Raw genomic sequence first — 25,267 nt, forward strand, 5'->3', positions numbered from 1 at the left:
GACAGATAAGTAGATTAGAGAGACAGATAGATTGATAGATAGATATTAGAAATAGATATTAAACAGATAGATATTACATAGACAGACAAACTGATAGATTGGATGGGCAGACAGATAGATATTAAACTGATAGTAGATAGATAGACAGACTGACAGGCAGACAGATAAATAATTAGATAGACATTTAGATGTATTTTTGGAATGAGATTACCACCAGGAATAGACGCTCTGCATCGGAAGATTAAGCATCTACTGAACTCTTGATAACTCCTCCTGAATTTCAGCTTTATCTTAAAGCGGAGGATGAATATTTGATATCCTTTGTTAATTTAATAAAGAACTAAGAAGATCTCTATGCAAACGCCCATTATCCCCTGACTTCTGCTGCTTGGTTATGTCATAATCTCCTACATAATAAATCTTCTTTCAAGAAAGGGTTAACGTATTAAAAAGTTATATTTAGAGAGAGAATGTCAGTACTTAAAGCCAGCGGACAGCTTCCTAAGTAAAATGTAATTAGCTAAACCTTCCTTGAATCTTCAAGGGTTTAAGTCTTCTAGGGATAAAGGTAAACACAGCATAAGATGTTAGGAAGGAGGTTTGCTCTACAGTATTCTCTGTGGCTAATGACAAGACAACATGGGATGTGTACTACCACCTGGCAGCTGAAGTTTGTGATCCCCAGGAATAAAGACATCCATAAGAGAACAAGAAATGGACTTGGGACGAGCAAAGCTTCTGAGATGTGGGATGAATGCCCTTCATCAGGCCTTTCACAACATCCATGGATTAGCTTGGACAGATGGAAAACAGGTCATCCTTACAGCTTTGCACCTCCAAAAGGACGCTGTAGAATTTGGCAGCTCGGTGGTCATCGGACAGTTTGAACATGTTCATGGCCTATTTTGGGGCCCTGCAACTGATCCTCCAGCATTGCTAGCAGTTCAACATAAGAAACATGTCACCATATGGCAACTCTACTACAACCCATTGGAAAAGAACAAACTAGTTGTCTCCCAGACCTGTGAGTATGGAGATCCTCTCCCCGTTCTTCCACAAGGATGCATATGGCATCCAAAAAAAGATATCCTAGTGGTGTTAACTAAGAAGGATGTCTCAGTTTTGTATACAGTCTGTAACAACAATAGTAGCGTTAAAGCAGACATTACATGTAGTAGTGTCGTTCGATGTGCTTGCTGGACAAAGGATGGTAGCCGTGTAGTGGTAGCTATGGAGGACTCTCTTCATTCTTACATATGGAATGATGACCTAAAGACCTTAAGTCCTTGTTCCTTTTGCCCCATATTTAATATTGAGGCACTGATTGTTGCAGTTCAACCTATTATGGATTACCAAGTGGTTGTGACTTCTGAAATTTCAACAAAACCCCCATATGGCCATTACAAAGATTCTGAAGGATCTGCTATGCAATCTTCTCTGCTGATGTTGGATGAAGAATTATCCAGGAACAACAGAAGGGTCTCTATAGATTCAGGAAAATCAGAGCCAGTTGACATGTTGAAGGTCTCATCACTGATGCCAACAGAAATGTCCAAGATGCTGGCCAGGCATCGTAAATCTGACCCCAGCCCACTCATGTACTTAAGGCAGAGGAGCATTACTGGTGAAAATAAGACAGAATTGTCCAATCTTTTGCTAATAACTTTTGAGAAGAACTCAACAACTACAAGAAAAGTATCAATACCAGGTATCTCCTCCCCAGACATCATAGCTCTTGATTCTCGTAGTGAAAGAGTTGCAGTAGCGTCTAACACTTGCAACCTGGTATTGATTTACCCCATTGCTCCATCATGTATGCCCAACATTCAACAAATTCGTCTAGAAGAGAATGAAAGAGCCAAAGGTCTATCTTTTCTTACGGATACATTACTACTAATCTTGGTTGGGAGACCAAAATCCAGTGATTTAGGCTTTGTGCATATATTGGCTTCTGAAAAGTATACTGTGCAGTTAGTGACCAAAAGTATATTGCCCATTGAATATATACCATCTAGAATAAACTGTGACCAGAATTCGATATCTGACCAATCTGGTTTGAACACTGGTGGTCTTAAAGCATATGACCTCAATGTTGGCAAAGAGCTTTGGATGCCAAACCATATCGGAAATAAATCTCCACGTATGAGACGGAAAATTAGAGATCTCGTTCAAGAGGCAAGTGGAGACGAAAGCCCAACATCAAGTCTGGATGACTATAATGAAAATAAACTTCTAGCAGAATGTCCTGTAACTCTGGAGAAACTTAAAGCCGAGCCAACCGTACGGAGGCCTGTAAAGGGTATAAATAAAAAGAAACTGCACAGATCATTTTCTCAGAGGTCTAACGATGACCTTCAAGAAACAAACGACAATTATTTATCAGTAGGCACCAATGATGATATTGAGGGGAAAACAAATTTTCAAGGTCACCCTTCAGGAACAAAAGATTCTTCGAAGATGTTTTCAAAAGGTTTGCCATACCCAACTTCTGACGATCCACCTTATATATCCATAAGTCAGCAGGTATTTCTTAGATTATTATGCCATTGTGAAAATGTTTTTATACATTTTTGACATTTATCTAAAAAATGACCATTCCATATAACATACTTGCCAACTTTCTGAAACAGGATCCCAAGAGAAACACTATTGTGTTTGACGCAGGACAAGTTTCACTTTTTTCTTTTTGTCGTGACCAAGTACCCGTTTCATAGGCCATGCCCCTTTGCACGACTGCATCACAGACCCCCTGAATGTATGTTTGGATGCTGGTGCCAAGCCTGATGACATAGCATCCAGACAGAGTCTGAGAGATTCCCACAGTATTTCAGTCCCCTTTTTCCCTGGACATTTGAGCCTCTAGGAGCAACAGGGGCATTACCATTACAACTAGAGGCGTTGCTCTCTCTGCAACTGCCGCCCCCTCTGAACTTTGATTGACAGGGCCGGGTGTGATGACATTTTTCATTGCCTGTTGCTGTCAAAGTGTAGAGGGCGCACCAGTTGCGGAGAGAAATCTGAGCCTCTAGGTGACTGGACACTGTATATACTGGGTGATGGCATATACTGGGTGATGACTGGGTAAACCACATATTATTATTTTTAGAGATTAGCGAATCGAAGCTGATGAAGTGGAATTTGATCCGAATGTCAGGAAAAAATATATATTTGCCGGTCAGCTGTGCGGTTATCTGTTTTAAAGCCATTTTTGCTGTGTATTAGTGGCAAACCAAAAATATATTTGCCGGTCAGCGGTGCAGTTACTGCATATGTTTTAAAACCTTTTGTGGTGTGTATTACCGTAAAAAGAAAAAATATATTTGCCGCTCAGCGGTGCAGTTATCTGTTTTAAAGCCATTTTTGCCGTGTATCAGTGGCAAAACCAAAATATATTTGCCAGTCAGTGGTGCTGTTATCTGTTCTAAAGCCATTTTTGCTGTGTGTTAGTGGCAAAACCAAAATATATTTGCCGTTTAGCGGTACAGTTACCGTATATCTTTTAAAGCCTTTTGTGGCGTGTATTACTGTAAATAGAAAATATATATTTTCCGCTCAGCGGTACTGTTATCTGTTTTAAAGCCATTTTTGCCGTGTATTAGTGGCAAAGCCAAAATATTTTTGGCAGTCAACTGTGCTGTTATCTGTTCTAAAGCCATTTTCGCTGTGTATTAGCAAAGCCAAAATATATTTGCAGTTTAGACGGTGCAGTTACCGTGTATCTTGTAAAGCCTTTTGTGGCGTGTATTACTGTAAAAAGAAAAAATATATTTTCCAGTCAGTGGTGCTGTTATCTGTTTTAATCGTTATGTAGCTGACTGACATTAGCGATGTGCTAATGTCAGCAGTACATAACAGTATGCTTTATAACTCCCTGCCTGCCGCCGTTCCCGCAAAATAAAAGCGTTTATAATATGCTAATGAGCCTGTAGGTGCTAGTGGGGCGTTGCTGCAGCACCTAGAGGCTTCGTCTTCTCACCCTTTGGCACACCCATGTACAGTTGACTGACGTCCGAGTTCTCCTCAATGTCCCGTAAATCCCGCGCCTGCGCCGTCCCGTTTAGTATTCGGCACAGGCGCAGTGAGTAAAGGATGCTCTCCTGCTGCCGGCTTCCTCACTGCGCCTGCACTGAAGGAAGGAAGACGGCAGCAGGAGCGCGTCCTTCACTCACTGCGCCGAATACTAAATGGTACGCAGGCACAGGTCGCAGCAGAGTAAGAGGGCGTGGCAGCAGGGGTCGCAGCAAGAGGCCTGAGCTCCCGGTGTCATCTAGCGGTTGTGTCTTGACCACCAACCCAGCGGTTCTTGAATGGTTGACTCGGTCATCCACTTCGTCCTAAGTGACATCAGACACCCCCAGCCAAGAGTCGGTGGGCCAAGAGTCGGTGGGTTCCTCTGTCATGACTCTTAGTTGGCATGTTCCGGGAGCAGGCCCTGTGCCCTCACCTGTCCTCAACCTGCCTCTGTCCTTTTCTGCTCCCTCAGCCAGAGAAGTATTGTATGCTGTGGGCTATACAGTGAGGATGAGCTACTAGAGGACAGTCAAAAGCTACTGCCCAGCCAAGATCTGGAGCAGACATCCGCCGCTTTCTCCACTAGGTGGGCAAGTAGTGATGGGGAGAGTGGGGTAGGAGCAGGTGTTGCGAGCGGTCAGGCTCCTGACCCACAGACGGTTGAGGAGGACATCAGTGACGTGCAGACAGTACTCAATGATGATGATGTAGCTGATCACACTTGGGAGCCGGGTGACGAAGGGGCTTCATCATCATCGAGAGAAGAGGGTGGCAGCTTGCCTGTGAGGCAGCAGCGGAGCCAGCAAGGCGCTAGCGTGGCCAGGAGTCAGCAGGGTGGCAGCAGCGGGAGGTCGGGAGTAAAACGTTCCCGGGTAGACCACCCGCTTCGCGGGAGCCTACCTGCCCGAAAAGTAGTGGTGCACATGTTCATGGAGGCAGCGGCGGTAGCAGTCAATCAGTGCGTAGTGTTGGGGGTAACATCACCTACTCAGCGGTGTGGCAGTTTTTTGTAAAGCCGTTGGAGGAGGTGAACGTGGCCATATGTAGAATCTGTGGGAAGAAGGTGAAGCGTGGCTAGGGTGCCAATGTTGGCACTACAGCCCTGCATCAACATATGCAGCATCGCCATAAAGTGGCCTGGGAGAACCGTGGCTCCGATGTGGTGGTCCAGCCTGCCTGCATCACCCAGTGGCACGCACCCGGTTTCAGGCAGTCAAGGCTCCACCACCTCAGCCGAAGGGAGCTGTCTGTCCTTCGCATCATCTGCTGGTCCTGATGCTTCTGCTCCTCCTCCTACTCCTCATCAGTCATTCTGTCAGAAATCGATCAGTGAAGCGATTGCCAAGAAAGAACAGTATGCGTGCACTCATCAAACAGCGCAGTAACTGAATGTGCTCCTGGCCAAGTTACTGGTGCTGCAGTCCCTCCCTTTCCAAGTAGTGGACTCTGCAACTTTCAGAGAACTGATGGCTTGCACCGAGCCGAGGTGGAGAGTCCCAAGCCGTCATTTCTTTGCCAAAAAGTCAGTACCAGCCCTGCACACACATGTAGAACAGAAGGTGGGCCAGTCCTTGAGCCTTTCGGTGTCTGCCAAAGTGCACGGCAGCGCTGACATGTGGAGCTGTAACTACGGTCAGGGACAATACATGTCCTTTACGGCCCACTGGATGTATGTAGTTCCTGCACAGCCACACAAGCAACTTGGCCAGGTGACGCAGCTTCCGACTCCACGTTCTCACGCTGTTGGTTCTGCGACAATGTCCGCCTCTGCCTCTTCATCCTTCACCGTGTCCTCAGCCTCCACTGCAGGGACAATTCACAGTGCCCCTCCAGCATACCACATGTGCAGGGCGCGGCAGTGCTGTTCTGCACCTCGCTTGCCTGGGCGAACGCAGTCACCCAGGGGAGGAACTGCTCTGCGTCCTTCAGCAAGAAATCAAATCTGGCTTTCTCCGCGACAATTGAAAATCGGAAACATGGTGGCCGACAATGGGAAGAACATTGTGTCTGTGCTGTGTCAAGGAAAGCTGAGCCATGCGCCCTGCATGGAACACGTGTTGAATCTGGTTGTCAAGCGGTTCCTGAAGTCTTATACCTATCTGCAAGACATCCTAAAAATGCACACCCTCCTCGAGCTGTAGCGGCAGAACGGCATCCCCTAACATAGGCTGATATGCGACGTTTCCACCCGTTGGAATTCCATCCTCCATATGCTGGACCGACTGTACGAACAGAGAAAGGCCATAAACGATTTCCTGATGATCCAAGCAGGCAGGAGTACTCCCCTGTGTAACTTTAATGTCAGCCAGTGGCAGATCATTCGTGACACCTGCCGTTTGCTCAGGCCCTTTGAGGAGGCCACATTATTTGTCAGTCACCAGGACTACATGATGAACTATGTCATTCCACTGCTTCATGTCCTGGAACAGATGATGGTAAATCTGGCTGGTCAGGGGACTGGAGACGTGTCTGAAGCGTCCCACTAGTGTATGTGGGCACTGCAAAAGCTTGTTATGTCATATGTTATATCATGCTGTATTTCATTCTTATGTAGAATCCCTGTTACCAGGCTGTTAGGTGCACTACACACATTCCACCACTATATGGGCACCACAGTATACAGTTGCAAGAAAAAGTATGTGAACCCTTTGGAATGATATGGATTTCTGCACAAATTGGTCATAAAATGTGATCATTCATCTAAGTCACAACAATAGACAATCACAGTCTGCTTAAACTAATAACACACAAAGAATTAAATGTTACTATGTTTTTATTGAACACACCATGTAAACATTCACAGTGCAGGTGGAAAAAGTATGTGAACCCTTGGATTTAATAACTGGTTGAACCTCCTTTGGCAGCAATAACTTCAACCAAACGTTTCCTGTAGTTGCAGATCAGACGTGCACAACGGTCAGGAGTAATTCAGTTCAGCAATATTCTTGGGATGTCTGGTGTGAATTACTTTCTTGAGGTCATGCCACAGCATCTCAATCGGGTTGAGGTCAGGACTCTGACTGGGCCACTCCAGAAGGCGTATTTTCTTCTGTTTAAGCCATTCTGTTGCTGATTTACTTCTATGCTTTAGGTCGTTGTCCTGTTGCAACACACATCTTCTGTTGAGCTTCAGCTGGTAGACAGATGGCCTTAAGTTCTCCTGCAAAATGTCTTGATAAACTTGGGAATTCATTTTTCCTTCGATGATAGCAATCCGTCCAGGCCCTGACGCAGCAAAGCAACCCCAAACCATGATGCCCCCACCACCATACTTCACAGTTGGGATGAGGTTTTGATGTTAGTGTGCTGTGCCTCTTTTTGTCCACACATAGTGTTGTGTGTTTCTTTCAAACAACTCAACTATGGTTTCATCTGTCCACAGAATATTTTGCCAGTACTGCTGTAGAACATCCAGGTGCTCTTGTGCAAACTGTAAACGTGCAGCAATGTTTTTTTTGGACAGCAGTGGCTTCCTCTGTGGTATCCTCCTATGAAATCTATTCTTGTTTAGTGTTTTACGTATCATAGATTCGCTAACAGGGATGTTAGCATATGCCAGAGACTTTTGTAAGTCTTTAGCTGACACTCCAGGATTCTTCTTCACCTCATTGAGAAGTCTGCGTTGTGCTCTTGCAATCATCTTTACAGGACGGACACTCCTAGGGAGAGTAGCAGCAGTGCGATCAACACTAGTAGTCAGTTGGCAGCTGCCTATCTGCGCCATCGTCCATCCTCTTGCAGGGCTGACCGGGGGGCCCTCTGCGCTCACGTTCCACAGCCATGGCTGCTGGGGAGGGGTGGGGTGGCAGCAGGGCCGTCTTTAATATTGATTGGTCCCTGTGCAAGCATTTACTTGGGCCCCCTGGATCCCGCCTTTCCACATAAAAAAAGTAATATATTTACACTGAACAAAAATATAAACGCAACACTTTCGGTTTTGCTCCCATTTTAAATGAGCTGAGCTCAGAGATCTGAAACATTTTCTACATACACAAAAGACCCATTACTCTCAAATATTGTTCACAAATCTGTCTAAATCTGTGTTAGTGAGCACTTTGCCGAGATAATCCATCCCACCTCACAGGTGTGGCATATCAAGGTGCTCATTAGACAGTATGAATATTTCACAGGTGTGCCTTAGACTGCCTGCAATAAAAGTCCACTCTGAAATGTGCACAGTTTTGCCTTACTGGGGGGGAAGGGGGGGGGGGTGTAGAAAACCAGTCAGTATCGGGTGTGGCCACCATTTGTCTCACGCAGTGCAACACATCTCCGTCGTATAGAGTTGATCAGGTTGTTTATTGTGGCCTGTGGAATGTTGGTCCACTCCTCTTCAAGTTGCAGAATATTGGCAGGAACTGGAACATGTTGTTGCATACGCCGATCCACAGTATCCCAAACATGCTCAATGTCCGGTGAGTATGCTGGCCATGCAAGAACTGGGATGTTTTCAGCTTCCAGGAATTGTGTACAGATCCTTGCAATATGGGGTCGTGCATTATCATGCTGCAACATGAGGTGATGGCCGTGGATGAATGGCACAACAATGGGCCTCAGGATCTCGTCACAGTATCTCTGTGCATTCAAAATGCCATAAATAAAATGCACCTGTGTTCATTGTCCATAACATACGCCTGCCCATACCATAACTCCACCGCCACCATGGGCCACTTGATCCACAACGTTGACGTCAGCAAACCGCTCACCCACACAACGCCACACACGCTGTCTGCTATCTGCCCTGAACAGTGAAAACCGGTACTCATCCGTGAACAGAATGCCTCTCCAAAGTGCCAGGTGCTATCAAATGTGAGCTTTTGCCCACTCAAGTCAGTTACAATGACGAACTGCAGTCAGGTCCAGACCCCGATGAGGATGACGAGCATGCGGATGAGCCTCCCTGAGACGATTTCTTACAGTTTCTGCAGAAATTCTTTGGTTATGCAAGCCGATTGTTGCTGCAGCTGTCCGGGTGGCTGGTCTCAGACGATCATGGAGGTGAACATGCTGGATGTGGAGGTCCTGGGCTGGTGTGGTTACACGCGATTGTGAGGCCGGTTGGATGTACTACCAAATTCTCTGAAACGTCTTTGGAGATGGCTCATGGTAGAGAAATGAACATTCATTGCACGGGCAACAGCTCTGGTAGATATTCCTGCAGTCAGCATGACGCACTGTTATGGGGGCATCTGTGGATGACACTATTATGGGGGCATCTGTGGATGACTCACTGTTATGGAGGACCTGTGGATGACACTGTTATGGGGATCTGTGGATGGCACTGTTATGGGGACATCTGTGGATAATGCACTGTTATAGGGGCATATGTGGATGACACTGTTATGGGGGCATCTGTGGATGACACTATTATGGGGATCTGTGGATGAAACTGTTATGGGGGCATTTGTGGATGATGCACTGTTATGGGGGCATCTGTGGATGACACTGTTATGAAGATATCTGTGGATGACACTTTTTTTTGGGATCTACTCCTGTTTTTTTGGCATTAGCAATACTGATGGATTACTGACCAAATGCTGACTGAGCTGTTTTTTAACGAGATTCGCAGCGAATATATTCAGACCGAACTAAATATTTCCCCAAAAATTCGGCGACCCGGTGAATCGAATTTAACAAAAAATTCACTCATCTCTAATTATTATTATTATTATACTGGGTAATTACTGGGTACGTCGTACAGGGTGATGACTGGGTAAATATTGGGTAAACCACTTACTGGGTGATGACTGGGTACACCACATACTAGGTAATGACTGGGTACAGCACATACTGGGTGATGACACAGTACAGCACATACTAGGTGATGACTGGGTACACCACATACTAGGTAATGACTGGGTACAGCACATACTGGGTGATGACACAGTACAGCATATAATAGGTGATGACTGGGTACACCACATACTAGGTAATGACTGGGTACACCACATACTGCATGATGACTGGGTACACCACATTGTGGGTGATGACTGGGTACACCACATACTGGGTGATGACTGGGTACACCACATACTGGGTGATGACTGGGTACACCACATACTGGGTGATGACTGGGTACACCACATACTGGGTGATGACCGAGTACACCATGCACTGGGTGCTGGCAGGGAACACTACACACTGGGTGATAACTGGGCATACCACATACTGGGTGATGATTGGCATGTATAGGGTGATGACTGTGTACATAAAATGGGGTGATGATTGTGCACTTCACATACAGGGTGGTAAACCACATACAGAGAGAATACTGGGCCTAAAAAGTACAAAGTGATAACTGGGCATAAAGGGTGACGACCGAGCACATCATGTACAGGGTGATGACTGGATAACCAACGTATAGGGTGATGACTGTGTACGCCACGTACAGGGTGATGACTGGGTACTACATGTGCAGGGTGATGACTGGGTACTACATGTGCAGGGTGATGACTGGGTAGTGGACTAAGCATACCACACACATAATAGCGAATGAGCATACCACACAAAGGGTGGTTACTGGGTACACCATGCACAGGGTACTGGCCACAGGGCATTAGTTCAGCTTGATTTTGGTGAAAAAAATTATGAGCCATTAATCAAAATTGTCAAACATAAAGAAGTGACCTTGTTGCCCATAGCAAACAATCACAGCACAGCTTTCATTTTCCTAGAGCAGTTTAATACATGAACACTGAGCTCTGATTGGTTGCTGTGTCCAACACGGCCATTTTGTATGTTAGACAGTTTTGATTAATGGGGTCAGTGTGTTCATGAATAGTTAATGAATGATACTGTATCTCACATCACATATACCAGCAGTTATAGTATTCTCAGAGATAGCAGTGGCTCCTGGGCCCTAAAATTGTAGAAAATATCAGGCAAACAAACTCAACACTGCTACGCTAACAAGCTTACTGTCACGGCTGAGGATGGGGAAAACCCTCAGCCGTGCGGTATCAGGAGATGTAAGGTCGCTACTTGGCCAGTACCACAGAATTAGGGAGCAGGTCACCTCCTAGAGCTTCCCTAATCTGACCCTGACTCCTAGCTGCATGAGCCGCCCTTGAAGGTAGAAGGGCTCATGCTCAGGAACTTTGGATCCCTACTGACCCTCAGCCGATCCCTGTACTAGGAGCTGGGTAGACAGCCCGTTCCTCCTGGACACGGAGTAACAGGAGTCTAAAATGGCCAAGCTATAAAGAAAAGGGAACATAAACAGACATATGGCAATGGCAGGTAAGTGAGACTAGTACCACACTTACCTGCCACAGACACACAACCTGGAACCCACGTGCAAGTGCTGCTGTCCACAAACAACACAAAGGACACCGCACACAGACATCACACGGGAACCCAGGAAACCATATTCTGCAATAGATAAAGACCAAACAAACATCTTCTAAACACCATACATAAACCTATGACCACAAGGGTGGCCCCCACTGGCAGTCGGAATACACAGGAGGCTGCTCCAGCTAACCATGGCTGAAGTACCCCTCAGACAAGTGATATTCACTGAGGCTTTATAGGCCCAAGTAGCCACACCCACACAGACACACCCAGTGCTCACACACACACACACACAGAAGGGATTTAACCCTTCCAACACCAGACAAGGGAAGACGGACTCTTAAAGGGGAATACACACATAAACAAACACTTCACCTGTTGCCACGGGCAACGGCATGCGTGGCAATCATGTCCTGGGGATCAGCCATAGGGCTGAGACACTGCCACCACATGTACACAACACCACACGTTGCCACGGGCAACCAAGTGAAGGAAAGTGTCACAAAACAAACCACTGGCCGTGACACTTACTGTAATACTTTGCTTCTTTCTTTATGCTGCAACTTCTCTCTGTAGTCTGTCTCTAGATTAATACCAGGGAATCTATACCTCCTGGCTTCAGAGGCTTCAGGATTTGGCCTCTGTGTCCAGCAGAGCTGAAGGTGCTCTAGCTGGCTTAGGCAGGACACGTCCAGCAGAGACGTGGACCTGCTTCCTTCCCCAAGCAGGGGGTACTCTCCACTGACCTCTAACTAACTAAACTCCTCCTTAGAGGGAGAGAAGAGAATGGAAAAAAGGTTCCATCCTCTGCAAATGTAGCTCTGCCATGCTTGCTGCCACCTTCTGGTGAACCAGGTACATTACATGAACAATAACAGTTGCATAGAAATAGCAATGCACATTGTACTGGACTGAAATAAATACATAAGATGGCATTGTATTAGCTCATAGAAGATAGTAGCGGGGTGCGGAGTGGTAATGCCACTCCGGGGTATTACACTTCCACAAGCAGCAAAGTCTATATCGGACGTAAACAAGGAATACCTTGCTAGTTTTCACAGCCTTGTGATCCTGAACAGACTAGAAATGTCTTTCCCTCAGGGATTATTCTCTTAAGGCCTCCTGCACACGAACGTATTTTTTTGCGGTCCGCAAAAACGGTCCCGTTTTTCCGTGATCCGTGACCGTTTTTTCGTCCGTGGGTCTTCCTTGATTTTTGGAGGATCCACGGACATGAAAAAAAAGTCGTTTTGGTGTCCGCCTGGCCGTGCGGAGCCAAACGGATCCGTCCTGAATTACAATGCAAGTCAATGGGGACGGATCCGTTTGACGTTGACACAATATGGTGCCATTTCAAACGGATCCGTCCCTATTGACTTTCAATGTAAAGTCTGGAGTCCCTTTTATACCATCGGATCGGAGTTTTCTCCAATCCGATGGTATATTTTAACTTGAAGCGTCCCCATCACCATGGGAACGCCCCTATGTTAGAATATACTGTCGGATATGAGTTAGATCGTGAAACCTCATTTCCGACAGTATATTCTAACACAGAGGCGTTCCCATGGTGATGGGGACGCTTCTAGTTAGAATATACTACAAACTGTGTACATGATTGCCCCCTGCTGCCTGGCAGCATCCGATCTCTTACAGGGGGCCGTGATCAGCACAATTAACCCCTCAAGTGCCGCACCTGAAGGGGTTAATTGTACTATCATATCCCCCTGTAAGAGATCAGGGCTGCCAGGCAGCAGGGGGCAGACCCCCCCCCCTCCCCAGTTTGAATATCATTGGTGGCCAGTGCGCCCCCCCCTTCCTCCCTCTATTGTAATAATTCGTTGGTGGCACAGTGTGCGCCCGCCCCCCTTCCTCCCTCTATTGTAATAAATCGTTGGTGGCACAGTGTGCGCCCCCCCTTCCTCCCTCTATTGTAATAAATCGTTGGTGGCACAGTGTGCGCCCCCCCCCCCCCCCCCCCCCCTTCCTCCCTCTATTGTAATAAATCGTTGGTGGCACAGTGTGCGCCCCCCGCCCCCCCCCACCCTTCCTCCCTCTATTGTAATAAATCGTTGGTGGCACAGTGTGCGCCCCCCATCCGCCCCCCCCTCCCTCTATAGCATTAACAACATTGGTGGCCAGTGTGCGGCCTCCCATCTCCCCCCCCCTCCCCCGATCATTGGTGGCAGCGGGTTACTAGCAATAGTACAATAGTAAAAGATTCATACTTACCTGGGAGCTTACCGGCTGCTGCGATGTTCGTGTCCGGCCGGGAGCTCCTCCTACTGGTAAGTGACAGTTCATTTAGCAATGCGCCGCACAGACCTGAGGCTGTCACTTACCAGTAGGTGGAGCTCCCGGCCGGACACGAACATCGCAGCAGCCGGTAAGTATGAATCTTCTACTATTGTACTATTGCTATGTAACCATGGCAACCAGGACTGTAGTAGCGTCCTGGTTGCCATGGTTACCGATCAGAGCCCCAGCGATTAAACTGGGACTCCGATCGGAACTCCGCTGCCACCAATGATGATGGGGGGGGGGGAGATGGGAGGCCGCACACTGGCCACCAATGTTGTTAATGCTATAGAGGGAGGGGGGGCCGATGGGGGGCGCACACTGTGCCACCAACGAATTATTACAATAGAGGGAGGGAGGGGGGGGCGCACACTGTGCCACCAACGAATAATTACAATAGAGGGGGGGGGGGGGCCGCACTGGCCATCAATGATATTCAAACTGGGGAGGGGGGGGTCTGCCCCCTGCTGCCTGGCAGCCCTGATCTCTTACAGGGGGATATGATAGTACAATTAACCCTTTCAGGTGCCGCACCTGAAGGGGTTAATTGTGCTGATCACAGCCCCCTGTAAGAGATCGGGTGCTGCCAGGCAGCAGGGGGCAGTCTTGTACACAGTTTGTAGTGTATTCTAACTAGAAGCGTCCCCATCACCATGGGAACGCTTCTGTGTTAGAATATACTGTCGGTTCTGAGTTTTCACGAAGTGAAAACTCAGCTTTGAAAAAGCTTTATGCAGACGGAGCTTCGGATCCGTCTGTATAAAAACTAACCTACGGCCACGGATCACGGACACGGATGCCAATCTTGTGTGCATCCGTGTTCTTTCACGGACCCATTGACTTGACCGTGAACCGTTGGCCGTGAAAAAAATAGGACAGGTCATATTTTTTTCACGGCCATGAAACAGGGATCACGGATGCGGCTGCAAAACGGTGCATTTTCCGTTTTTTCCACGGACCCATTGAAAGTCAATGGGTCCGCGAAAAAAAACGGAAAACGGCACAACGGCCACGGGTGCACACAACGGTCGTGTGCAGGAGGCCTAACAGGAATGACATTTCACCTGGAGATGAATTAGCCTCTGCCCTGACAGCTAGTAGGTGAGAATGTAGAGAAATACTAGAGAAAAGGAGCCTTCCCAATACAGCCCATGTGTAATGCCGATAAGGAGCCCTTCCTCAGGTTCCCTCTACATCCTGATGGACTTGGGTATTTCATCCCATTGCATTAGGCTACTTTCACACTGCCGTTTCTGGGTCCGCCTGTGAGATCCGTTTCAGGGCTCTCACAAGCGGATCAGTTTAGCCCCAATGCATTCTGAATGGATGCGGATCCATTCAGAATGCATCAGTTTGGCTCCGTTACGCCTCCATTCCGCTCTGGAGGCGAACACCAAAACGCTGCTTGCAGCGTTTTGGTGTCCGCCTGGCAGTGCGGAGCCAAACGGATCTGTCCTGACTTACAATGTAAGTCAATGGGGACGGATCCGTTTACATCGGCACAAATATGGTGCAATTGTAAAAGGATCCGTCCCCCATTGACTTTCAATGTAAGTCAGGACGGATCAGTTTGACTTACACTAAGACTTAGATTTTTTTTTTTACTAAGGGATGCAGACGGATCCGTACTGAACGGATACCATTGTTTGCATTTATAGGTGCGGATCCGTCTGTGCAGATACCGGACGGATCCACACCTAACGCAGGTGTGAAAGTAGCCTTACTTTTTTGCAGTATGTTTAACAGTAGAATTTTCTCTTGTTCTGCTATTCCTCGTTTATTCTTCCTGGAAATATATGATAAAATAGATGGCAGGGCTTTACTTTCTATTAGGTTGTGTCTCTACACTCTGAGATGTGGTATTCCAGGATTTTACTATTCATGACCCACACTCAGGATAGGACATCAATATCTGATTGGCGGGGTCCTATTCCCCGCACCCCCTGCCGATCAGCTGTTTCAGGACTGTAATTACACAGCTCCATCCATTGTATAGTGAACGGAATAGGCTACCACAGTAATGCTGCCATTTACTTCAATGACACGGTTTTCCAGGATCTTACTATTGAGGCCTATCTTATCAGATTGGTAGGAGTTCGACAACTGGCAATGACGCGATCAGGCGCTGGAGCCAGGGTACTACTGCTAAGCCCCTATTCAAGTTAATGGAAGCTGAGCTTCAGTATGCTGGTGCCGGGAAACTAAACAGTGTATGGAGCCTTCTGCTTCCACTCCGTACCTGATGCTGTGGCAGCCTGATATAGCGATACGTGGAGGTGTCAGGTGTCTGACCACTTCCCCCCTGATAATGATGAACTATCCCCAACTGCTGTTAATTTTATTCATCTCTACTTTTTATTCCAAGAACTCATCCAATGACCAAGCAAGCGAGGCGAGAGCTGTTCTCCTGTGTCATGGAAAGCTTCATTTCAGAACATTGCAGGAGACCTTCCACTTTAACACCATTGAAATGAAATTTGGTAACGTATCCAATGTGCTGGCCTGTTAGATGCGTCCATATGTGTTCATTATAAGGATATTATAGGTCACTAGGAAATTGGATTGGATTCTGCATGTAATACATATCATAACTCACATATGGGACTGTAACGTTGCACCTATTTTGTCAAATGGACACTAAAATAGTAATTCAGGCGTGAGGAAACCCCCCATGTTATATTTACTTGAGATGCTGGGGTACTACAGTGCCTTGTAAAAGTACTCCCACCCCCCCCCCCCTTAACTTTTTTCGTATTTTGTTACTTTGCAGCCTTAAGTTCAATGTTTTGTTAATCTGAATTTTATGTGATGGATCAGAACACAATAGTCTAAGTTGGTGAAGTGAAATGAGAAAAATATATAAATAAAACTATTGTTTAGAAATAGAAAACAGAAAATTGCCATGTGCGTATGTATTCACCCCCTTTTTTGGGAAGCCCATAAAAAGCTCTGGTGCAATCATTTACCTTCAGAAGTCACATAATTAGTGACATGATGTCCACCTGTGTGCAACCTAAGTGTCACATGATCTGTCATTACATATACACACCTTTTTTGAAAGGCCCCAGAGGCTGCAACACCTAAGTAAGAGGCATCACTAACCAAACACTGCCATGAAGACCAAGGAACTCTCCAAACAAGTAAGGGACAATGTTGTTAAGAAGTACAAGTCAGGGTTAGGTTATGAAAAAAATATCCAAATCTTTGATGATCCCCAGGAGCACCATCAAATCTATCATAACCAAATGGAAAGAACATGTGCAATGAGCCGGACCGTGGTACGGTTACACGGACGCCAAATTATGCAGTGGGCAAGGATATGTGTATCATAGTCTATTGTTTATTTTGTGACGCCAATTGCAGCGTGCGCAAGGTACTAACACAGGGCCCTTTAAGGTGTTTTTAAGGTGTTATAACTCACGTACCAGGTTAGGAATGCCAGAGTGGTGTAATGTCTCTGTATGGTAGTAGTAATAGTGTCAACGGTGTCTCCTACCTGGGTACGGCTGGACTCCTGGATCCTGGCTCACTTGCAATAAAATGAGTGTGGTGCTAGTAGGAGTAATAGAGGAATTTGCAGCAGTAATTAAAATCCAGACCTTTGGTAAAGTTCAAACTTGTCTTTACTAGTTGCAGCTTTTACCCAAGCGAGATACAGCAATAGTCTTTGGTCCCAGCAGGTATTGGCAATGTGTGGCAGGAAATTATCTTCTGCTCTATCATGTGCCTGGAGCTTCTGCAGGAAAAGGACTTCTGCTTTGTAGCTCTGTAATGTGGCAGGAATTTATCTTCTGCACTGACTATCTTCTGCTGTCTTGGGGACTGACTTTCTGAGGAGGAATTTGGCTTCTTCTTGTGAGTAAATTACATGAAATTACACAAGATGACAATGTTAATGCCCTTAACAGGTTGTAGCGGGGTAGAAGAGTTTAGTAACACAACTCTGGGGTGTTACACATGGCACAACAGCAAACCTGCCAATAGTGGCCGCCCACCAAAACTCACGGGCCAGGCAAGGAGGGCATTAATCAGAGAGGCAGCACAGAGACCTAAAGTAACCCTGGAGGAGCTACAGAGTTCCACAGCAGAGACTGGAGTATCTGTACATAGGACGACAATAAGCCGTACGCTCCATAGAGTTAAGCTTTATAGCAGAGTGGCCAGAAGAAAGCCATTACTTTCAGCTAAAAACAAAAAGGCACATTGTGAGTTTGTGAAAAGGCGTGTGGGAGACTCCCAAAATGTATGGAGGAAGGTGCTCTGGTCTGATGAGACTAAAATGGAACTTTTCGGCCATAAAAGAAAACGCTATGTCTGGCGCAAACCCAACACGTCACATCACCCAAAGAACACCATCCCCACAGTGAAACATGGTGGTGGCAGCATCATGCTGGGGGTATGGGACTGGGAAACTGGTAAGAGTTGAGGGAAAGATGGATGGTGCAAAATACAGGGATTCTTGAGCAAAACCTGTCCCACTCTGTGCGTGATTTGAGGCTAGGACGGAGGTTCACCTTCCAGAAGGACAATGACCCCAAACACACGGCTAAAGCAACACTTGAGTAGTTTAAGGGGAAGCATGTAAATGTGTTGGAATGGCCTAGTCTAAGCCCGGATCTCAATCCAATAGAAAATCTGTGGTCAGACTTAAAGGTTGCTGTTCACAAGCACAAACCAACCAACTTGAAGGAGCTGGAGCAGTTTTGCAAGGAGGAATAGGCAAAAATCCCTAGCTCATAGAGACTTATCCAAAGCAACTTGGAGCTGTGATTGCCGCAAAAGGTGGCTCTACAAAGTATTGACTTTAGGGGGGTGAATAGTTATGCACATTGACTTTTTCTGTTATTTTGTCCTATTTGTTGCTTGCTTCACAATAATAAAAAAAAAACAACCATCTTGAAAGTTGTGGGCATGTTCTGTAAATTACATGATGAAAATCCTCTAACAATCCATGTTAATTTTCAGGTACCAAAATATAAAAAAAAGTCAAAGGGGGTGAATACCTTTGCAAGGCACTGTATGGGGTGTTTTCGTATTCAGGAGAAAATGGGTAACAAATTTTGTGGTGACTTTCTCCTGTTACCCATTGTGACAATGAAAAACTTGGGCCTAAAGTGACATAATTTTAGTAAAATATGTAATTTTTTTTTACAGCCAAGGTTTCCAAAATGGGATCACTTTTTGGGGGTTTCCACTGTGGGGTACCTCAGGGTACCTTCAAATGCGACACAGCACCTTAAAATTATTCCAGTCAAATCTGCCCTCCAAAAGCTATATTGTTTTCCATCTGTTCTAAGCTCTGCCGTGCGCCTATATAGCAGTCGACAAGCACATATTGGGTGTTACTGTAAACTGCAGAATAAGGGCTCATGCACACGACCGGTTTTTTTTTGCGGTCCGCAAAAACGGGTTCCGTAGTTCCGTGATCCGTGTCCGTTTTTTCTTCCGTGGGTCTTCCTTGATTTTTGGAGGATCCAAGGACATGAAGAAAAAAGTCATTTTGGTGTCCGCCTGGCCGTGCGGAGCCAAACGGATCCGTCCTGACTTACAATGCAAGTCAATGGGGACGGATCCGTTTGACGTTGACACAATATGTTGCAATTGCAAACGGATCCGTCCCTCATTGACTTTCAATGTAAAGTCAGGAGTCCCTATTATACCATTGGATCGGAGTTTTCTCCAATCCGATGGTATATTTTAACTTGAAGCGTCCCCATCACCATGGGAAGGCCTCTATGTTAAAATATACCATCGGATTTGAGTTATATCTGAAAACTCAGATCCGACAGTATATTCTAACACAGAGGCATTCCCATAGTGATGGGGAAGCTTCAAGTTAGAATATACTAAGAACTGTGTACATGACTGCCCCCTGCTGCCTGGCAGCACCCGATCTCTTACAGGGGGCTGTGATCCGCACAATTACCCCTCAGGTGCCTCCCCAGTTTTAAATTCATTGGTGGCCAGTGCGGGCCTCCCCTCCCTCCCTCCCCTGTATTACATTCATTGGTGGCCAGTGCGGCCTCCCCTCTCCCCCCCCTCCTAATTAAAATCCCCCCCCCATATACTATGGCCCCAGTTGTGCCCCCATCTTTATATTATGGCCCCAGTTGTGCCCTCATGCATATACTATGACCCCAGATGTGTCCCTATACATATATTATGGCCCCAGTTGTGCCCCCATACATATATTACGGTCCCAGTTGTGCACCCATACATATACGATGGCCCCAGTTGTGCCCCCATAGATATATTATGGCCCCAGTTGGTGGCAGCGGAGAGTTCCGATCGGAGTCCCAGTTTAATCACTGGGGTCCGATCGGTAACCATGGCAACCAGGACGCTACTGCAGTCCTGGCTGCCATGGTTACTTAGCAATTTTAGAAGCATTATACTTACCTTGCTGTCTGTGGCCGGCCAGGCGCTCCTCCTACTGGTAAGTGAAAGGTCTGTGCGGCGCATTGCCTATAGCACAGATCTGTCACTTACCAGTAAGAGGAGTGCCCGGCCGGTCACAGACATCGCAGGTAAGTATAATGCTTCTAAAATTGCTAAGTAACCATGGCAGCCAGGACTGCAGTAGCGTCCTGGTTGCCATGGTTACCGATCGGAGCCCCAGCGATTAAACTGGGACTCCGATCGGAACTCTCCGCTGCCACCAACTGGGGCCATAATATATCTATGGGGGCACAACTGGGGCCATCGTATATGTATGGGGGCACAACTGGGACCGTAATATATGTATGGGGGCACCACTGGGGCCATAATATATGTATAGGGACACATCGGGGGTCATAGTATATGTATGAGGGCACCACTGGGGCCATAATATATGTATAGGGACACATCTGGGGTCATAGTATATGTAAGGGGGCACAACTGGGGCCATAATATATGTATAGGGACACATCTGGGGTCATAGTATATGTATGAGGGCACAACTGGGGCCATAATATAAAGATGGGGGCACAACTGGGGCCATAGTATATGGGGGGGGATTTTTATTAGGAGGGGGGGGGGAGAAGGGAGGCCGCACTGGCCACCAATTAATTTAAAACTGGGGAGGGAGGGAGGGGGGTCTGCCCCCTCCTGCCTGGCAGCACCTGATCTCTTACAGGGGGCTATGATGCGCACAATTAACCCCTCAGGTGCGGCACCTGAGGGGTTAATTGTGTGGATCACAGCCCCCTGTAAGAGATCAGGTGCTGCCAGGCAGCAGGGGGCAGTCATGTACACAGTTCTTAGTATATTCTAACTTGAAGCGTCCCCATCACTATGGGAACGCCTCTGTGTTAGAATATACTGTCGAATATACTCTGAAAAAGCTTTCATGCAGACGGATCTGTGATCCGTCTGTGTGAAAGAAGCCTACGGATATGGATCACGGACGCGGATGACAATCTTGTGTGCATCCGTGTTTTTTCACGGACCCATTGACTTGAATGGGTCCGCGAACCGTTGTCCGTCCAAAAAATAGGACAGGTCATATTTTTTTGTCGGACAGGAAACACGGATCACGGACGCGGATGAACAACGGTGCATTTTCTGAGTTTTCAACTGACCCATTGAAAGTCAATGGGTCCGCAGAAAATCACGGAAAATGGAACAACGGACACGCATGCACACAACATGAGACCTTAGGGTAATAGATATTAAGTTTAGTTTGGCTGTTAACCCTTGCTGTGTTACAGGTGAGAATTGATTAAAATGGAAAAGCTGCGAAAAAGTGAAATTGGGAAATTTCATCTCCATTTTCCCTTAATTCTTGTGGAGCACCTAAAGGGTTAACAAAGTTTGTAACATCAGTTTTGAATAACTTGAGGGGTGTAGTTTCTAAAATGGGGCAATTTTTGGGTGGTTTATACTATGTAAGGCACACAAAGTGACCTCATAACTGAACTTGTCCTTAAAATAGTGGGTTTTAGAAATTTTCTTAAAAAATGTAAGAATTGCTTCTAAAATTCTAAGCCTTCTAATGTCCTAAAAAAATAAAATTACATTTTCAAAATGATGCCAACATAAAGTAGACATATGGGAAATGTAAAGTAATAACTATTTTGTGAGGTAACACTATCTGCCTTAAAAGCAGAGAAATTCAAATTTAAAAAATTATAAATTTTTCAAAATTTCCTGTAAATTTGGGATTTTTTTTACAAATAAAGGAGAAACATATTGACTCAAATTTACCTCTAACATGAATTACAATATGTTACGAGAAAACAATCTCAGAATGGCTTGGATAAGTAAAAGCGTTCCAAAGTTATTACTACATAAAGTGACATGTCAGATTTGCAAAAATCTGTCTGGTCACGAAAGTGCAAAATGGCCTGGCCATTAAGGGGTTAATTGTTTACTTCCAGTAGATACAACTCTGTCCTGGTCATGTGATAGACATAGATGTCTGACATCTCTGATAACTGTACTGAAATAAGCCATGCACCTGTGTGTTCATCACATGACCAGGACAGATTTCTGACAGCAAGCAGGGATCTTGAAAATATTTAATATACCTTTAAAACAGATTTTTATTCCAGGAACATTCTAAAGTATATAGATGTTTTCTCTAGGTTCAAAGTGGATCATCCTCACCGAAGATGGAGAAGGATTTGTTCCAATTACATTCAGAGGCAACGAAGAGGTTGTGATTAGGGAGATAACAGAAAACTCTGGATCCTGTGGAGAGCCAAATTATGAACAAAAGGAGCCCTAGAGGGGTCATACTATGACATAAACCTGTTGTCATCTCCATTTTCCATACTACGTGTCCAGTCCTTGGAGTGTTATGTCCAATCAAGTACTAAAAGGGGTCAAGATTATCCATTATGGCTAAGACTTCTAATCAAGGCTGGCTCCAAATGTACATGGGCCGTTACAGTCAAAGAGGACTCTTTGTTCACCCAATCCTTGGCTTGACAAATGTAGAGCATGTTTACCCAGATCTCCATGGGCCCTTTCCTCTCCCCATTTTTTCCCGGTTCTGATGCCCTCTCCGCCACTAAACATCTGCCTATATTGTCTTGCAAATTAGCCAGCTCTACGATTATGTGGGAGGATCTTCCTAGCCGTCCAATTGTTGTACATTGAAAATTCTTGCATATTGGAGCAGTTTACAAAATACAGAAGACTTTGACTTAAGCTCATGGTAAATGGGTATTTCTAGCCATCATTTCATAATTGGTGGGTAGCCAAAATCTCCAACCCCCACCAGTCCTGAGAATCAGACTGCAAACCTTACAGTATTTGTCTGAGATCACATCTGCTTTAACCTTTAATATCTCAGGTTACAATTAAGCTAGAGCCATGATCTTGGCCTTGTTATAAAGCTGACAATCTAAGCTTTAAAGACTATCATTACGGGGCTAGCTGCCATACAACCGGAGTAACAGCCATAAAAGCAAGCTCCAGTGAGAGCTGCATAAACCTACTGCTCTCACTTACGATACAATTTCCAAAGGCTTTATCTCTGTTTTATAGAGGTTAGCGCTACAATCGTAGTCTAATTTTAAAGATTAGATTGCCAGCTTTAAAACAGGGCAAAAAGTTCACTTTAGCTCAATTGTAGCCTAAGATGTTAATGGTTAAAGCATATCTCCTTCAGCTGACTGTGATCACTAGTATGGATGAGGGGGGCCAGTGAGGGGCTAGATATTTTCTCCCTGTAAAACTGTACATGACCCCAGGGAGAGGGTAACATGGACATCTGTGCATGTTATCAGTCAGCCCCCCCCCCCCCCCTTCCCATAAATCAGTAAAGGACTGAAAAAATTAGCGCTTCTTCACCTAATTCCCCCCTCTGGGCCTAATTAAGCCATTTATTGATGCCATCACCCAGATGTTTACCAATGCCCTAATCATGGGGTCAAATAAGTCACACTAAACACTTGCAAGCCACACACACCCAAACATCAATAAAGTTTACATTGAACACTGTTCCCATTCTGTCCATACTGGATCTTAAGAGTAAAACTTGCATACTGCTTCTCTAGCTATACCCATTACATGCTACAGTAATAGTGATAATGATTATCTCTAGAGAGGAATATCTAATAGAGTTTTTTTTCTTTCTATATATATATGAAAAAGATTCAGAAAGTGCTGTTTTTTATTTCTTCTCTCCAAAAATTATTTGAAGTAATTTCATATATGATATGTGACCCATATGATGAGATAGTTCTTATAAAAACTACAACTCGTTCAAGGTCTCAAATGGCTAAACTGAGAAAAAAGTTAAAAAAATGTGATAACCGCTGGAACGTGGGGAAAAATTATGAGACTTAAATTCAAAATCTACACAAAAAAAGTAAAATTTTTGGGGTTTTCCTTCAGGTGGTTAAATTATAACCTTAATAAATTGTTTTCTCTCTATGGATCACCTTGTATTTCAATCTATTAGAAGTGGCCCCTCAGACAGAGGTTCTAGAAACTGGAAATCATCCTCTACGGGGAGGACAAGAGCTTCTTTAGGGTCCTGTACAGTACACACAGTGTTCCAGATAAATGTCGCCCCCAGCTGGTTTCAAAAGAGCAGTACAGCACATTACAGTATTGCAAATAACACAGAGCTTAGGTTGTTTGTGCACACCAGCATGACACTTCTGTTTTTAAAGGATCCATAATAAAAGTCACACGTATTCAACTTTGAGATATTTCTGTATTGATTTTAATGGTAAAAAGAAAGTTTTGATAAATCTGCTCCGCTACATACAGGTAACATGCAATGCATCAAATTTATTAGAACAATTCATACAGGGAGGTGAGAGGTAAGCTGAGAAGATGAGCCTCAGCAGATACAGTTAGCACTTTGTAGTTCTGCTTCAATCTGCGGCTGATTGGCTGAAGTGGTTAAACCATGTGACCACTGCAGCCAATCAGAGAACTTAGTGGTTGGCAGTATGGCATGTCTTTTATATATTAGTAAGACATGTGGATGGCTATTCTGATATTTATATGTGTTTCTTTCAGGGGCGTAACTAGAAGTGACTGGGCCCCACAGCAATTTTTTGTATGGGGCCCCCCCACCCCGCGCACTTCGCAACTCAGGTGCCAGGGGGGCACAGACCAGGGCAGCATAGACAAGGGCTGGGGGAAGAGGGGGGGGGGGGGGTTGCTGCAGAATTGTGCTTTCCTGTGTAATATAACCGAAGAGGTGAATATGACGTCACACTACATTGTATGTACAGCACTGTATAACCCCTGCTGTAGGATAGGTGCCCATTCCATGTATTGCTGTATTGCTGCAGGACTGACACCGAATGTCCCAATAGTCTGAGCCCCTAATAACCACAGCTCACTGTCTCCATACATAAGGGAAGCCTACAAGTAGCCAGGTTTTAATGGATTTACACCTGTCGCAAGAACTAATATTCTGGGACTTGTAGTTCCCCAGAAGCAGTACAGGAAAGGCGGGGGGCTCTGGTTTTCTGCGACCCCCGTATCTACATCAGTGCTGGAAATGCTCCATTCACATGTCCTACGCCAATGGCTAAATACTATACTTGGCAAGGACCTATGTAGTGTACGGGGACTGTAATGCCCATCACTACAAAAGGGTCACTTGTTGTGCTGTCGTGTCCCCTTATTTATGGGGAAGTTGGTATAAGTCATCTTTATAAAATGTAATGCTATGTATTTCCCTGTTACTGTGAAACTTGCATGTACAGGCCTGCTA

General features: G+C 45.6%; 1 protein-coding gene across 1 annotated transcript; it reads left to right on the top strand.

Annotated features, from left to right (window-relative positions):
* Positions 1–714: 714 nt before the first annotated feature.
* Positions 715–22,309, top strand: LOC120998998 (WD repeat and coiled-coil-containing protein-like). The gene is made up of 3 exons (XM_040429874.1): positions 715–2,523; positions 15,965–16,079; positions 22,167–22,309. Exons 1-3 carry the CDS (start codon positions 715–717, stop codon positions 22,307–22,309), a joined length of 2,067 nt encoding a protein of 688 aa, XP_040285808.1.
* The last annotated feature ends 2,958 nt before the right edge of the window (positions 22,310–25,267 follow it).

Source organism: Bufo bufo, chromosome 4 (genome assembly GCF_905171765.1).
Source record: "Bufo bufo chromosome 4, aBufBuf1.1, whole genome shotgun sequence".
Taxonomy (NCBI): domain Eukaryota; kingdom Metazoa; phylum Chordata; class Amphibia; order Anura; family Bufonidae; genus Bufo; species Bufo bufo.